Here is a 14,734-nt window from a genome sequence, read left to right on the forward strand (position 1 = left end):
TTGCATGTGCAAGTAAATTAAACATTAGCAATGTCACTGATATATAATTAGAGTTATTATTAATCTTTTATAATAATGGATTATTAATCCATAATTAATGAAAATCACAGACTTTCAAAAACTGTCCTCATTTTCTGTAGATGATTACTAATTTCTCACGGCTAAACAATGATACTGTATATTTTACCATATAACAAACTATACTTTTGAGTCATACTAAAAAAGCAAAATAAAGTCAGTATGTTTATTTCAAAACCCATAGTAGATTGGTTAAAGGGAATAAATATACTGAGATGTTGAATTACTCAGCAGGAGTAAACCATTCACTCTTTGATCTCCTCAAGAAGTACCAACGAAGAAAGGAAGAAGATAGAGGAGATAAACTCAGAAATCAGAAAGAACAATAACAGCCTCCAGTATCAATCTTCACCATGGGACAGATATTCACTAGACAGTTTATGTGTTTTATCTGATCTAATCTTCATAACGGCCTTAAGAAAACTGACAGATGAGGACTCGAGGATTTAGGGAAATTCTGCTAGTTGGCCAAAGTACACAGCAAGCAACAGAAATGGGATTCGAGCCCGGATCAGCCTAACTCCCAAACCCATCCACGTTTCAGGTTAACTCTACTATCAAGTCAATGGTCACTTCTTTTCTCTTGCTTCCCACCAGAAGATCCGTATGTCAGGATGTTGTAATCACTAACGTAACACATTAGGAACATCTATGGAGTCTTCAATCCCATACAACACAGGGCATCTTATACGTTACTTAACTAAGTGCCAGTAACAAAGGAGCTTGAAAAGCGAGCTCAGAGGTGAGGGACCTGTCCAAGGTCACTCCACTAGAACCGATGACACTGGAGACCCCAATCCACCTAACACAGAGCCCGTATGCACTAGGTAATCCCATAGCGACACCTCAACTCAACAACCTTAAAAATCCTTAAACAACGGGATCGATCTCATTGCCTTTGGTTTTGCAAATAAAACTTTAAAAAATATGTAGATAGTAAAGACTTCTCTTCTGTAATGCTACTTCTAATGAATGTCTTGAGCTTGGTGTACAGAATCACTTAACCCTCTTTATCTCCTTTTACAGTATTCCAGAGTGAGATTTGCTATTCAGAAACATGACCCTCCATCAATACAAGAAATGATTAGTTATGTTCACAGCACTGTACTGCTTCTGAAAAGAAGGAGGTAAAAATCTACTAGAACTTAGAAGATATTTTCACAAGAGTTGGAATCAAAAGGAGTTCCACATCACTAAATCTCTGTAAGCTATAAAATCCAATTAACAACAATATCACATTTGCCAGCATTGTAGTTAATCCAAATTTTACTGATTGTCGATCAAAACCTTGAAATTATTTAAACATAAGGAATTTTTATATTAATGTCCTTGGGTTCTTACTGAGACTCAATTGCAATGAATTATTTAACACAAAACTGGATGGGTTCCAACAGAGTCATTAGCATTAGTAAATATACACTTAGTGCCTTTTAGAACAGGGCTTAATGGACTCCAGAATCTGCCTCTGTGATAGTTTGGGTCGGGGGCTGAAACATCCTTCTTAATAATGCACAGAGACTCAACACCTTGCTCTCTCACACTCTTCTTGGCTTCAAACTTCATTTGAATGCAAGGACTCTTAATAGGCATCCCTAACTCATAAAACTGCAAATACCCAATACACAAAATAAATAAACCAGGGCTAAATATTGGTTTCATACCATAACTTTATGGTCATCTTGGGAAAGTTTATGTATACCAATACGAAATTTTTTAAGTTAGAAGACAACAAAGAAATATAGACTAAAAACATATTTTGACTTGAGGGAAGTTTGCATATTTCACGATGCACTTATACCACTATTTTTAAATGAATGGATGGAAGGACAAGGACAATACTCATATGCACTCCACGGTTTTGGTTTAAGGCATGAAGCACCTTACGTTTAATTTCCATTAACACCTTCATTAACATGGGTGACATGTTAAGTGAAACAAAGGCTAGAGGGACTCTAAAGGCTTCTTAGGGACCCTGAGGTATTAGTTTTAGTACTTGTACCATTTTCCTGCTGAAAAGAGTTGCCTGTGTAAATGAAAGTTAAGATGTTAGCAAAAGTAGCCGCCGTTGTAAGGTAAAGGGGGGTTTTATGGCCAAACCTAGAAATCGAACCAACCCATTCCACGTGACACTGCTGTCGCCCTGTTATAGTCTGCGACACGGATTTATTCTTAAATGTCCCAAATATTTCTCGGTCGGCTATCTGTCAGTCAATTGGCCGGCTGATTTAAAGACAATAGCCCTGGAGCGCTAGTGTATGGAAGAAGTTTGGGAGACTTCTAAAATGTTCAGACAGGTTCACAGCGCGCATTTCTCTGCAGCAATGGAAAGATTCAGAGAACTCGGGACTCAACAACCAAATCTCGCTTTCGATGACCCGAAGTACCGAACAAAAGATCCCAAGGTATCTGTCCCACTTCTCGTTAGGCTGGATGTTAAACAATACCATGGCACAAATTCAACATTTCACCAATTCCCAAAGTTAAATTACTGACTAAACACCCAATAACCAAGGCCTGAGAGGAAAAAAAAAAAAAAAAAAGTGACCCAGGCGGCCGCGCAGCTGGGAGCGCAGCGGGGCCCGGAGCGTGCCCTCGCCTGTCCCCCGCGGGCGCGAAGGCAGGAGCGCTAGCGGCGAGGAGAGGGAACCCAAATTGTAGGCTTACGATCAAGCACAAATGAACCCTCGGATCATGAGGGCAAGGGGTGTCCCTCCTTTTTGTCGTCGCCCTCCCCAGGTCCCGGGCACTGTACCCCCCACCCTTCGCGCGCAGCGCAGAGCGCCCCACGCCAGCCCCGGGTGGCCCCTGCGCCGCTAGTGCCAGAAGTGCGGGGCCGAGGGCGCCGGGCCGGTGCCCGGGACAGCACGCCACTTACCAATGCGGCTGAAACTATCCGACAAAGTTCTCCGCAACTTCTTCATCTTGCCGATCTTCTCGGCCGGCTGCGGCTCAATGAGGTCGCACATCTGGGCGACACGGGGCTCGGGCAACTTCCCCAAACTGGTCCAGAGCGCAGCGCAGACAACGGCGAGGGCGCGCGGCGCGGCGAAGGCGGCGCCTCCTCCGCCTCCTGCACCTCCTCCACCTCCTCCTCGGGCCGGGAGGCGAGGCGCAGGGCTGGGGAGGCTAGCGAGGAGCAGCAGGCTCGGCTCGGGCCTGGGCCGCGGCTGGACGGGCGGGGGCGTTCTACGTGGTGCCGGGGGCGGCCGCGATTGCAGCCGCCGCCGTGGTGGCCCCGCGCCGCGCCGCCGCCGCCCAGCTCATTTTCCCTCCTTTGTAACCGAGAGAAGCTCGGCCGGCGGCCGGCGGTGGGGGCGGCGCGGGCGGAGGCGGGGCGGGGGCGGGCCGGGGACGAGATGCGGGCGCCCGGGCTGGGGGGGCGGTCGCCGAGCGCGCGGGGCGCGGGCGCGGAGAAGTTCTCAGCCCCGAGTTTCGGGCGCTCGGGAGAGAAAGCCGCGGCGCGGATCCGCCAGCCGCCCCGCCCTCAACCCCCTCCCGCCGCCGCCGCCGCCGCCTCGGCCCCGCCTTCCCTCTGGCGCAGGCCCCCGGGGCGCGGGACCCCGGCGCGACCTCGGTCCCCGGCCCGGGGCCCACGTTCCCTGCCGCCCTCCACGGCCCGCTCGCGCCCCCGCGCGCCTCCCCCGGCGGCCAGCCGGGCCCGCGCGCTCCAGGACCCCGGCCGGCGGAGGAACGTGATCGGGCAAGGCTGGGAGCTGGCCGCCGCTGGGAACCCGGTCTCGCCCTGTGGGGAGGCCCCGAAAGGAAGGGGGGTGAGCCTGGATGGTTTATCACAGCGATTTTGTCCCTGCCGCGATCGCCTGTGAAAAGAGCTGGGGGGTGGGGGGGGCGGGGGTAGAGGTGGGGTTGGCCGAGATCGCTTCCTCCCGGTCCGAGGAGTGGAAAAGCCTCCGGGATGCACCCAGGTTTGACGGTGACTTTTTGTTTTTTCTTCAGTTTTGACAAGGAAACTGTGAAGCGAAAGAACTAAACAGGAAGGTGAGCCCGTTTTTTAGGAGAGTCAAGTGCAAAAGCAGAAGCTTCAAGTGTTAAACTCCCCAGGCGGGCAGGGCTGGTGGTCTGTTCCCTTCATCCCCCGTCACGCTGAGTGACAGACTTGGTAATGTAGACGCGGCTGATCTCTGATATGAATACCCAGTTCTATAGTAAGTAGCAAGCAGAAGGCCTTAGCCTATCTACCATTTTTAGAATATGGTTCTAAATTGAAAGGCTTAGAGGCAAAAAAAAAAAAAAAAAAACACATTCAGACCTCCTCTTCCCCAATCTCAAAAAAAAAAAAAAAAGAATTTTAAAAGGAGGGTTCGGCAGACACACAGTTTAGGCAGCAGACACACATCGTCTTCATTCTGCAGCGAGCCTCCAAAACTCTGTTTCCCAAGGGAGAGAGAAGGAAGATGGGGGAAAGGCCTGACTCTGTTGATTTCAGGCCAACAAACTCCTTATGAATAGAAATGTAGTAATCTTGAGTCATCTGGCTATGAAAGTAATGAGAGTTTCTGAGCATGTGACAATGCTGTTTGGTTTAAAGGAAGTTTTAGGGAGTTTATGTTTTATTAATAGACTTTTATCTGAAAACAAAAACTAGCCCCCTGCCTTCCCTAAATTGTGAGGTGGAACACTTCGATTCGTTCTGCTCTGCACTGAGCACATTATAGGGTCTTGATAAATGGAGACTGATAAAAGACAGGAAGTCAACCCTAGTGGGGAGCAGAGGAGGGTGGGGAATTCCTTAAGAAACTTAAAGGGATGAGTTGAAATGGATGTTGGGTTCTGGTGATTCTGCCTACATGTTATTGACAGCACCAAGTGTGGCTTCAGACAGGAGGTTTGACTTTTACCTCTACATCAGGTTAGTTGGGGAGAAAGGTATCAGCAGCTTTGAATGGAAAGTCTAAAGCCACCAATCAAAATACTGATGGATTGTACCTATCAGTCAACGGCGAAGAAGCAGTCATTAACTGAATGGACTTTGACTAGGTGCCTCTGTGGCTAGCCTATTAATCCTATTCATTCTGACAACGTTTCTTGTGTGTGAATATGTTTATATATATACATGTGTATACATATATATATTCATATTCTCTGTTTTACCTTCCCAGTATTTAGTATCATTGACTTTTTAAAAGATCAACTTCTGTTTGAATAAATTATGGTATATGCAGTCTATGGTATAGTAGGTAAACGTTTTAAAAAATGAAATAGATCAATATGTGGGGATATATAAATATGTCTTGGGTTAGTGAAAAAAACTATATTTACCATTAACCCATTTTCATAGTTATAAGAAAAAATAGACATATATATGTTTCTATATGCTTAGAAAATTTCTGAAGAGGAACAAAAAGCTGAGTGTGTATACTCAGGATAGACAGAATGTTTTCTTTGTACCCTTAAATATAATTTAAATGCTTTACCCCTCAAAATGCATTAATTTTATAATAATAGAAATAATACTTTAAACATAAACATAATATTTACTACATTTTTACCTATCCCTCTCCAAAAATATTTTCACCTAACTGCAATGATATACCTTGCAGGAGAAATAGTTGTTAGTAGTGGACCATGTAAAGCTTGGCAAGTATGAAAAATCAACTTCCCAAGATATCTACTTCCTTCTTTGGTTAAAAATTAAAATGACTAATTTCCAAGAAACTGTGATATTAAAAAGGAAATTTTAACTGGATACCTTTGAGCTATGTACACTTAAGTTATAGGATTCAACTTTTTTTTTGACCGTGCTGCCCAGCGTTCAGAATCTTAGTTCCCAGACTAGGACTAGCGCCTGTGCCCTCTGCATCGAAAACCCAGAGCCCTAACCCCTGGACCACCAGGGCATTCCCAGGCTCAACCCTTGGTATGGTTATTTGTTTCACATTTGCCTTCGTTTTAGGGTGTAAGTTCCCCAAGGGCTGGGGCCTTGGATGTTGTTGTTTAGTCACTAAGTGATGCCCAATTTTTTTGTGACCCTATGGACTGTAGGGCCCTAGATACGAAAGGTATAATACCTGTTTCATAGTGGATGTGAATTAAATATTTGTCATGGCTCAGACAGTAGGAACTCTGCCTGCAGTGCTGGAGACCGAAGTTCAATCCCTGGGTCAGGAGGATCCCCTGGAGGAGGAAATGGCCACCCACTCCAGTATTCTTGCCTAGGAAATCTCATGGACAGAGGAACCTGGGGGTCTACAGTCCATGGGGTCGCAAAGAGTCAGACACAACTGAGCGACTAATACTTTCACTTTTCACTTTCAGATGAATTCAGAATGTATTGCTGCCACTGAGAAGTTACATGTTGTCCTCAGAGACAAAGATGACTCTCCAGCATCTGTATGGCATATGCATTTTCAGTGGGAGAATGGATCTGTTCCAGTTCTCTGTTTGAACTTCTGGTAAAGAGGTTATAGTTTTGACTGGCCTGAATTAAAGGTGTAGCATCTGCCTATAAACAGATAAGCCTACTGAGGGGCTGAACCCAACATGGGTGGAAGTGAATCAAATTCATCAGTTAAAGCATGTTTGTGTATTAATTTGCTCAGTCATGTCTGACTCTTTGTGACCCTGTGGACTATAGCCCACCAGGTTCCTCTGTCCATGGGATTCTCCAGGCAAGAATACTGGAGTGGGTTGCCATTTCCTCCTCCAGGGGATCTTCCTGACCCCAGCAATCAAAGTGTATTAGTTAGGCCTAGAGTAATACCAGCAGGTGGTTGGAGACCCAGGACTCAAGGGTTCTCATCCCTATTGTATCCCCAGATGTTGTATGGCCTTAGACAAGTGACTTACCCACTTCATTATCTATGAAATGATGATTTTCAACTAGCTGACCTCTAGGGTCATCCATAGCTGCAAAATTCTGATTCTAATTTGAATGGTGACACTTCTCCTCTCAGCTCATACACTGGGATACGTTAATGAAGAGTAATTAATACACAAGTAAGACAGACAAAGATCCACTAATAAAAATGTTGTGAAATTTAACTAAGATACTCTAGTCATGTTATACATAAATTATGCTCTTATGAATGGATCTTGTTCATATAAGAAAAATAGTAGGCTCATATGCTGGCAGTTAATTTTAAGGAAATGAATCTTAATCCAAACAAGATGAAATATAGAGGATTTGATTAGAATCTTAAGTTCCAGCAGAAGCAGCTTTACTGATCTGAAACAGTATCAGAAGATATTATCAGAGAAAAGAAATCCATGAAACAAGCATGTGGGGACTAGAGTTGGAAAGTGAAGTTAAAGTGAAAATATATGTTTATTAATGTAAATATTTAGAATTTAACTATGGTAGATAGCTAATGATTATGGCACATAGTTGAGTGCAGTTATTAAAGTGGTGGAAACTTGCCTAATTAAATATCCTCTTAGAACTCTAAACAGTTACCCTAGTTAATTATTTTTAGGATCAAATATTATCCTTTTTTTTTTTTTTTTAACACATCCAGGAACTGAAGTAGCACAAGTTTAGGTGACCTATACCAAGTTCCCAGTGAGTCTCAGTGAAACTGGTACATGGAAGTCAAAACACTGACTTTTATGTTCCAGCTGTTGGGTAATGTCTAGTCTTAAGGGTTCCTTTTTGTTATTGTTGTTGTTGTTTTGACAAAGAGAAAATTAAAATTTAAAACAGGGAGAACGTCCCTGGCCGTCTAGTGGTTAAGACTGCATTTCCCCTGCAGGGGGCGCAGGTTTGATCCCTGGTCGGGGAACTAGGATCCCAGATGCCTGCTGTGTGGCACAGTCAAAAACAGATAAATGAATAATTAATTCTTAAGACGATTTTTTTAAATTAAAATCCAAAAAAGGGAGGGAAATGGAAGGTCCCAGAAACCAATGTTTCTCACACGCAGGTAAATGGAGGCTCTCCTGCCTCCTTGTTTTCCTGTTCTATCACCCATCCATTACCTAGTCACTCATAATCCAAATCCTTTTCACTTTCACGGAAATCACTCAGTGCTGACACAAACCTCTCAGTGTGTTCGGGAATAAAAGCTATTTTTGTCTGATTATTTTTCAGGTAATTCTATATTTTTGTCATCATATATTTCAGGAGACCAAGGGATATAAGTCAGCTGATCTACTTTCAAATGACTGCAGAAAGAACAAAGAAGTTGCAAACCCATTCAAATGGTGTTAGGGGTATTAGCTCAGAATAGTTTTGAAGAAAATAAACTATCAAGGTCAAAGTGTGCATTGAAATATTGATAAATTCCCCTCTCCTGTTAAATCATTAAAGATCTGGTAAACGACCCAGGGATCAAACCGGGGGTCTCCTGCACTGCAGGCAGATTCTTTACCATCTGAGCCACCAGGGAAGCCCAAACCTGCTAGGGTCCTCTATCCATGGAATTCTCCAAGCAAGAATTCTGGTGGGTAGCCACTCCCTTCCCCAAGGGATCTTCCCAACCCAGGGATCAAAGCCAGGTCTCCTGCATTGCAAGCAGATTCTCTACCAGCTGAACCACGAGGGAAGCCCCCTATTAAACCATACTTAAAAATAAGAATGGCCTCTCACTCTTGTTTTTCACTGTTGTATTATTTGTACAATAGAATTTTGTATGAGGAAATATATACTACTATTGTTTCGAACTAACTCACGACTCACTCAGTTATCCCTTTGGTGTTGCTTGTGTGTGTGGTATAGATGTGTCATTACTAGAGGGTCCTTGTTTATGGTTGTCATCAATTTCAGTGCATCCTGTTGCACCCATCAGAATGAAACTTCAGAGGCCAGTACTGTAATTGAGCTCTGGACATGGATGCAAAAGCAGTCAGAAGTTAATACTTCCAGGGAACCCAAACCCTGTGCCTTTTGGTCAGTCTAGACAAGTCCTGTTAAGAGTAATTAAATTTAGAAATGTAGCTTTTTTTACCAAAACCATCCTAGTCTTTTTTTTAAAAAAAAAAGTTTAAAAAAAATTCTAGTCTTTCTTCCCAAGGCCCTTGACAGTTCAACTACATTCATATACCTATTCTAATCAAGTGCTTACAAGCCAGAAAAACTATCCATAAGATGGTGTCATTGGACATATTATATTTCCTAGCTAAAATGGCTTACTATTTATAATTGTAAAATGTAACTAGAATAACTTATGGCTTTATACTGGGCTATAAACTGATGATCTCATCTTATTTTAACCCATACTACTCCAAGGATATTATCATTATCACTATGTTACATAAAGGAAATGGGCCTAGAAATGCCAAGAGACTATCTCCCAGAACATTACACAGATTCCAGTTTTAGACTGAGACACACTTTGGTTACCAAAATCTCTTCTTTCATAAAGCATTTTTCTAACAACTTGTGTGCTGTTTTCTTTTTCTTTTGGTATATTTTGGATATAATTATGGTTGTCCTTATTATATAGAAAGGAACTATTCTAAAGCAGAGAGAGAGAGCAAGGAACTGGCCAGACTCAAACAGGCCAATGGATGGATCAAAACTCCTAAACTCTAGTGCTGTGTCTTGCCTTTTCCTACCTTATGGGAAGAAATTAAAAGTGTGATGTTAAAAGATAGGACTTCCCTGGTAGCTCAGACAGTAAAGAATCTGCCTGCAGTGTAGGAGCTTCAGGTCCAATCCCTGAGTGGGAAAGATCCCCTGGAGAAGGGAATGGCTACCCACTCAGTAGTCTTGCCTGGAGAATCCCGTGGACAGAGGAACCTGGCAGGCTATAGTCCATGGGGTCGCATGGAGATACACACTTGACTTTGAAAAATAGTGTTTTAATTAGTGTTTATAAATGAACTGATCATTCTAAAACTATCACTTGTTGAACCATTGTATCATGTATCAGTAATGGATTAATGCAATTTTGCTCATAACTAATAGTTAATCCAATACTTCATGTCCTATGAAGGTAAGTCATATCAAAACTAGTTGGTGTCTTTGTTCAGGCTGCTATAACAAAATATAACAGACTGGGTAAAACAACAAAAATTAATTTCCCATACTTCCAGAGGCTGCAAGTCCAAGGTGCCAGCATGGCTGAGTTCTGCTGAGAACCCTCTTCTGGGTTGAAGACTGTCAACTTCTCACTGTGTCCTCATATAGCAAAAGGGATGAGGAAGCTCTTCGGGGCCTCTTTGTAAGGGCACTAATCCTATTTTTGACAGCTTTACTCTCATACCCAAATCATCTCTCTAAGACCCTTCAAATACTGTCACACTGGGAGTCAGTTTTTAAAGCATGAATTTTGGGTGGCAGGGCTGGGGCACACAAATATTCAGTGTATAGCTCTCGGGTAGCATTTTCAAAGGACCACTAGGCAGGGATAGGAGGAGGAATGGGGCACAAAAGATTGAAAAACCCTCCAAGGTGATTCTGCACAACCTGTAGGAAATGAGAACCATTGATTTAGTCTTTAAACAGCAACATGATGGTAGTTATTTGATGAAAGTTAAATATACCTAGAGGACAACACAGAAATATCCATGAAGCATAAAAGGCAATAAGCTTGGATACGTAAATCCTAGATGTGTCTCAAGCAGTAAAAAAATAAAACGAGATTAGGAGCCAGAAGAGAACTAATTCTCAGTTCTAGAACCTTCTCTCATGACTTGTATAATATTACCAATGTTCTGCTTCCTCCCTTGTAAACCAGAGATAGACTGTCCAAGATAAGTCCAAGACCTTGGAGTTTCAACCTCTAGAACTGTGGGAAATTAATGTTTTGTTGTTTTTAAGTCACCTAGTCTATTGGATTTTGTTATAGCAGAGATAAACAATTACCCTGGTACTGCCTATATGCAAATTTAAGGGACTGTTATCTCCTTTCCCAAATCAAGTCTGTTGTGATTTCTTCTAACCGAGGAATAGGCCAATATAGTTGAATAGAAAAGATTGAAAGAATGGATGTCCAGTACTAACTCTGTTCTCTTATCACAAGCAAGTCCTTTTACTTGTCTTCATTTGTCTATTCATCAAATACAATCTGAGCGCCTACTGTGTCCTAGGCACTGTGCTAAGAGGTGGATATCCTGCAGTGAAGGAAGCAGAGCATGGTCACAAGCCCTGCCGCCACAGAGCTTAACAGACTAGTGAGGGAAAATAAGAGGTGGCCCATCTTACGGTAGGGGAAGGACATCTCCCCGGTGGTCCAGTGGTTAAGACCCTGCATTTCCACTGCTGGGGGTGCAGATTTGAACCCTGTTGGGAGAACTAAGATCCCACGTGCAACATGACACAGCCAAAAAAATAATAAAAAATTTTAAAAATAAAATAGGGGAAGGACTGGATGCTATGGATACTCCAGCGGGGAGATTTCGCCCTAAGCTGAAGGTCAGTGATGTCCACTCTGAGCAATCACACCTAAACTGGGACATAAAAGATCCATGGAGGCATTCGAGGGATAAGCAGGAGCTCCTGGAAGAGGGATCAGCACTATGGGGACCAGATGGCATAAAGGGAGACTGGACTACATTCAAGAAATTGAAAGGTGGCCCACGTAGAGAATGGACATGAGGTAAGGCTAGTGAATTTCAGGAGGGCCAAAAAGGTAGACACTTCAATAATCATCAGTAAAGACTACATATGCTCTCAGTCCTACTAGAATGTCAGAGAACACTCAGGAGAGTCTCTGTTCCTCCTGTAAACCCACTAAAATGATAATGAATGCATTTTTTTAAAGTGTAAGTCCACCAGCAGATAGATATTGAAAGAAAAAATGGCACCGAAAAAACTTGGGAACTGGAAGAGTAATGGTTGAGTCAGAGTTGACCTGTCAGTCCCAAGAAAGCTGATTCCTAAGCCAGCAGCTGGACCGACTGGGAGGCAGTCTACTCAACGTCTGCAAGTGACTGTCAAGGTGCAGGGCGGGGGTGCAGCACAAGAGGGGGGTCCCGTCTGGGCCCCACGGACGGCCACTACGCGTGGGCTCTTCTCCTCACACAGGAAAGAGTTCACGAGTGAGCCAGGTAAACAGAAAAAAGGTTTCTTCTGGAAGGAAGCACACTCCAGAGACAGAAAGTGAAAGAAGGTGAAGGTGTCAGTCACTCAGTTGTGTCCAACTCCTTGCAACCCCATAGATGATAGCAAGCCAGGCTCCTCTGTCCATGGGAATTCTCCAGTACGAATATTGGAATGGGTTGCCATTTCCTTCTCCAGGGCATCTTCCCAATCCAGGAATCAAACCTGTCTCCAGAATTATAGGCAGACTTTTAACCACTCCATAGACAGACTGTGGACCATCTCAGAAGGCAAAAGAGGCTCAAGGGTATAGGGTTGTCAGTTTTTCTGGATTGGGTAATTACATAGGCTAATGAGTGAGACGGGCTTCAAAGGCTAACAGAGTTTGGCCAAGAGAACACACTGGTCATAGCAAACACCCTCCTCCAACAACACAAGAGAAGCCTCTACATACACATGGACATCACCAGATGGTCAACACCAAAATCAGATTGATTTTATTCTTTGCAGCCAAAGATGGAGAAGCTCTATACAGTCAGCAAAAACAAGACTGAGAGCTGACTGTGGCTCAGATCATGAACTCCTTATTTCCAAATTCAGACTTAAATTGAAGAAAGTAAGGAAAACCACTAGACCATTCAGGTATGACCTAAATCAAATCCCTAATGATTATACAGTGGAAGTGAGAAATAGATTTAAGGGACTAGATCTGATAGACAGAGTGCCTAATGAACTATGGATGGAGGTTCACAACATTGTACGGGAGGCAGGGATCAAGAACATCTCCAAGAAAAAGAAATGCAAAAAAGCAAAATGGCTGTCTGAGGAAGCCTTACAAATAGCTGTGAAAAGAAGAGAACTGAAAAACAAAGGAGAAAAGGAAAGATATACCCATTTCAATGCAGAGTTCCAAAGAATAGCAAGGAGAGATAAGAAAGCCTTCCTCAGTGATCAGTGCAAAGAAATAGAGGAAAACAATAGAATGGAAAGACTAGAGATCTCTTCAAGAAAATTAGAGATACCAAGGGAACATTTCATGAAAAGATGGACTTAATAAAGGACAGAAGTGGTGTGGACCTAAGAAGCAGAAGATATTAAGAAGTGGTGGCAAGAATACACAGAAGAACTGTACAGAAAAGGTCTTCATGATCCAGATAATCACGATGGTGTGATCACTCACTTAGAATCTGACATCCTGGAATGTGAAGTCAAGTAAGCCTTAGGAAGCATCACTACGAACATAGCTTTGTCACTGTGACAAAGCTAGTCAAATTCCAGTTGAGTTATTTCAAATCCTAAAAGATGATGCTGTTAAAGTGCTGCACTCATTATGCCAGCAAATTTGGACAACTCAGCAGTGGCCACAGGACTGGAAAAGGTCAGTTTTCATTCCAATCCCAAAGAAAGGCAATGCCAAAGAATGTTCAAACTCTGCACAATTGCATTCATATCACATGCTAGTAAAGTAATGCTCAAAATTCTCCAAGCCAGGCTTCAACAATGTATGAATCATGAACTTCCAGATGTTCAAGCTAGTTTTAAAAAAGGCAGAGGAACCAGAGATCAAATTGCCAACATCTGCTGAATCATTGAAAAGGCAAGAGAGTTCCAGAAAAACACCTATTTCTGCTTCATTGACTATGCCAAAGCCTTTGATTGTGTGGATCACCACAAACTGTGGAAAATTCTGAAAGAGATGGGAATACCAGACCACCTGACCTGCCTCTTGAGAAATCTGTATGCAGATCAGGAAGAAACAGTTAGAACTGGACATGGAACAACAGACTGGTTCCAAATAGGAAAAGGAGTACGTCAAGGCTGTATATTGTCACCCTGCTTATTTAACTTATATGCAGAGTACATCATGAGAAACGCTGGGCTGGATGAAGCACAAGCTGGAATCAAGATGGCTGGGAGAAATATCAATAACCTCAGATTTGCAGATGATACCACCCTTATGGCAGAAAGTGAAGAAGAACTAAAAAGCCTCTTGATGAAAGAGAGGCTAATGTTGAAGCTGAAACTCCAATACTTTGGCCACCTGATGTGAAGAACTGAGCCATTGGAAAAGACCCTGATGCTGGGAAGGATTGAAGGCAGGAGGAAAAGGGGACAACAGGATGAGATGGTAGGATGGCATTACCGACTCAGTGGACATGAGTTTGAGAAAACTCTGGGAGTTGGTGATGGACAGGGAGGCCTGGCGTGCTGCAGTCCATGGGGTCACAAAGAATCATACACGACTGAGCAACTGAACTGAACTGAATGAGTTAGAGGAACATTCCAGCTATTTTGGGAAAGAGGTGGAGATTTCCAGGAATTGAGCACCACCCACTTTCTGACCTTCTGCAGTCATTCCGGGAACCATTGTGGCATGTATTACAATGAGCATATACTGAGGTTGAGGTCAAGTGGAAGTTGATTCTGACATCTCGGACCTAGTTGGTTCAAATCAGTTTATGTCATGTTCTTAGGCTATGTCATTCTTTTAAAGGTTGTGCCCTACCGCCTTCCTGTCTCAAAGACACCTAGACTTCTTTCCTCACTTTCTTCCCATACTTCTGCCCAATATATTGCCCTTCAGTGAGACCCACAGTTAACAAGTCAACCGTGTAAACTGAACTTGCCCCAGACTTTCTAGTGCCTCTCTTCTAGATATGGCTGGACAGCCAAGGATCTCTAGACAGTTGATGGAATATTCTAATGAGAAAGAGAGTG

General features: G+C 43.2%; 2 protein-coding genes across 2 annotated transcripts in view; one reads left to right on the plus strand and one right to left on the minus strand.

Moving 5' to 3' along the window:
- The window catches only part of CDK14 (cyclin dependent kinase 14), a 642,874-nt gene extending 639,418 nt beyond the window's left edge, over nucleotides 1–3,456 (minus strand). Inside the window, exon 1 of the mRNA XM_020914848.2 lies at nucleotides 2,954–3,456. Within this exon, the coding sequence (XP_020770507.1) occupies nucleotides 2,954–3,044 (91 nt within the window). The 5' untranslated portion in view covers nucleotides 3,045–3,456. The remainder of the gene's footprint in view (nucleotides 1–2,953) is intronic.
- Nucleotides 3,435–8,698, plus strand: LOC139038647 (atherin-like). The gene is made up of 3 exons (XM_070477560.1): nucleotides 3,435–3,848; nucleotides 6,352–6,488; nucleotides 8,156–8,698. The coding sequence occupies exons 1-3, from the start codon at nucleotides 3,435–3,437 to the stop codon at nucleotides 8,259–8,261; spliced, it is 657 nt and encodes a 218-aa protein (XP_070333661.1). The 3' UTR covers nucleotides 8,262–8,698.
- The last annotated feature ends 6,036 nt before the right edge of the window (nucleotides 8,699–14,734 follow it).

This window comes from Odocoileus virginianus, chromosome 1, assembly GCF_023699985.2.
Source record: "Odocoileus virginianus isolate 20LAN1187 ecotype Illinois chromosome 1, Ovbor_1.2, whole genome shotgun sequence".
Lineage (NCBI taxonomy): Eukaryota > Metazoa > Chordata > Mammalia > Artiodactyla > Cervidae > Odocoileus > Odocoileus virginianus.

What these genes read in the sequence shown, in the direction of transcription:
- LOC139038647 (XM_070477560.1), top strand. Translation starts at nt 3,435, where the DNA reads ATGCGGGCGCCCGGGCTGGGGGGGCGGTCGCCGAGCGCGCGGGGCGCG. An exon ending in AGGCCCCGAAAGGAAGGGGG is followed by an intron (nt 3,849 to 6,351) that starts GTGAGCCTGGAT and finishes TTTCACTTTCAG; the next exon opens with ATGAATTCAGAATGTATTGC. An exon ending in GTTCTCTGTTTGAACTTCTG is followed by an intron (nt 6,489 to 8,155) that starts GTAAAGAGGTTA and finishes CATATATTTCAG; the next exon opens with GAGACCAAGGGATATAAGTC.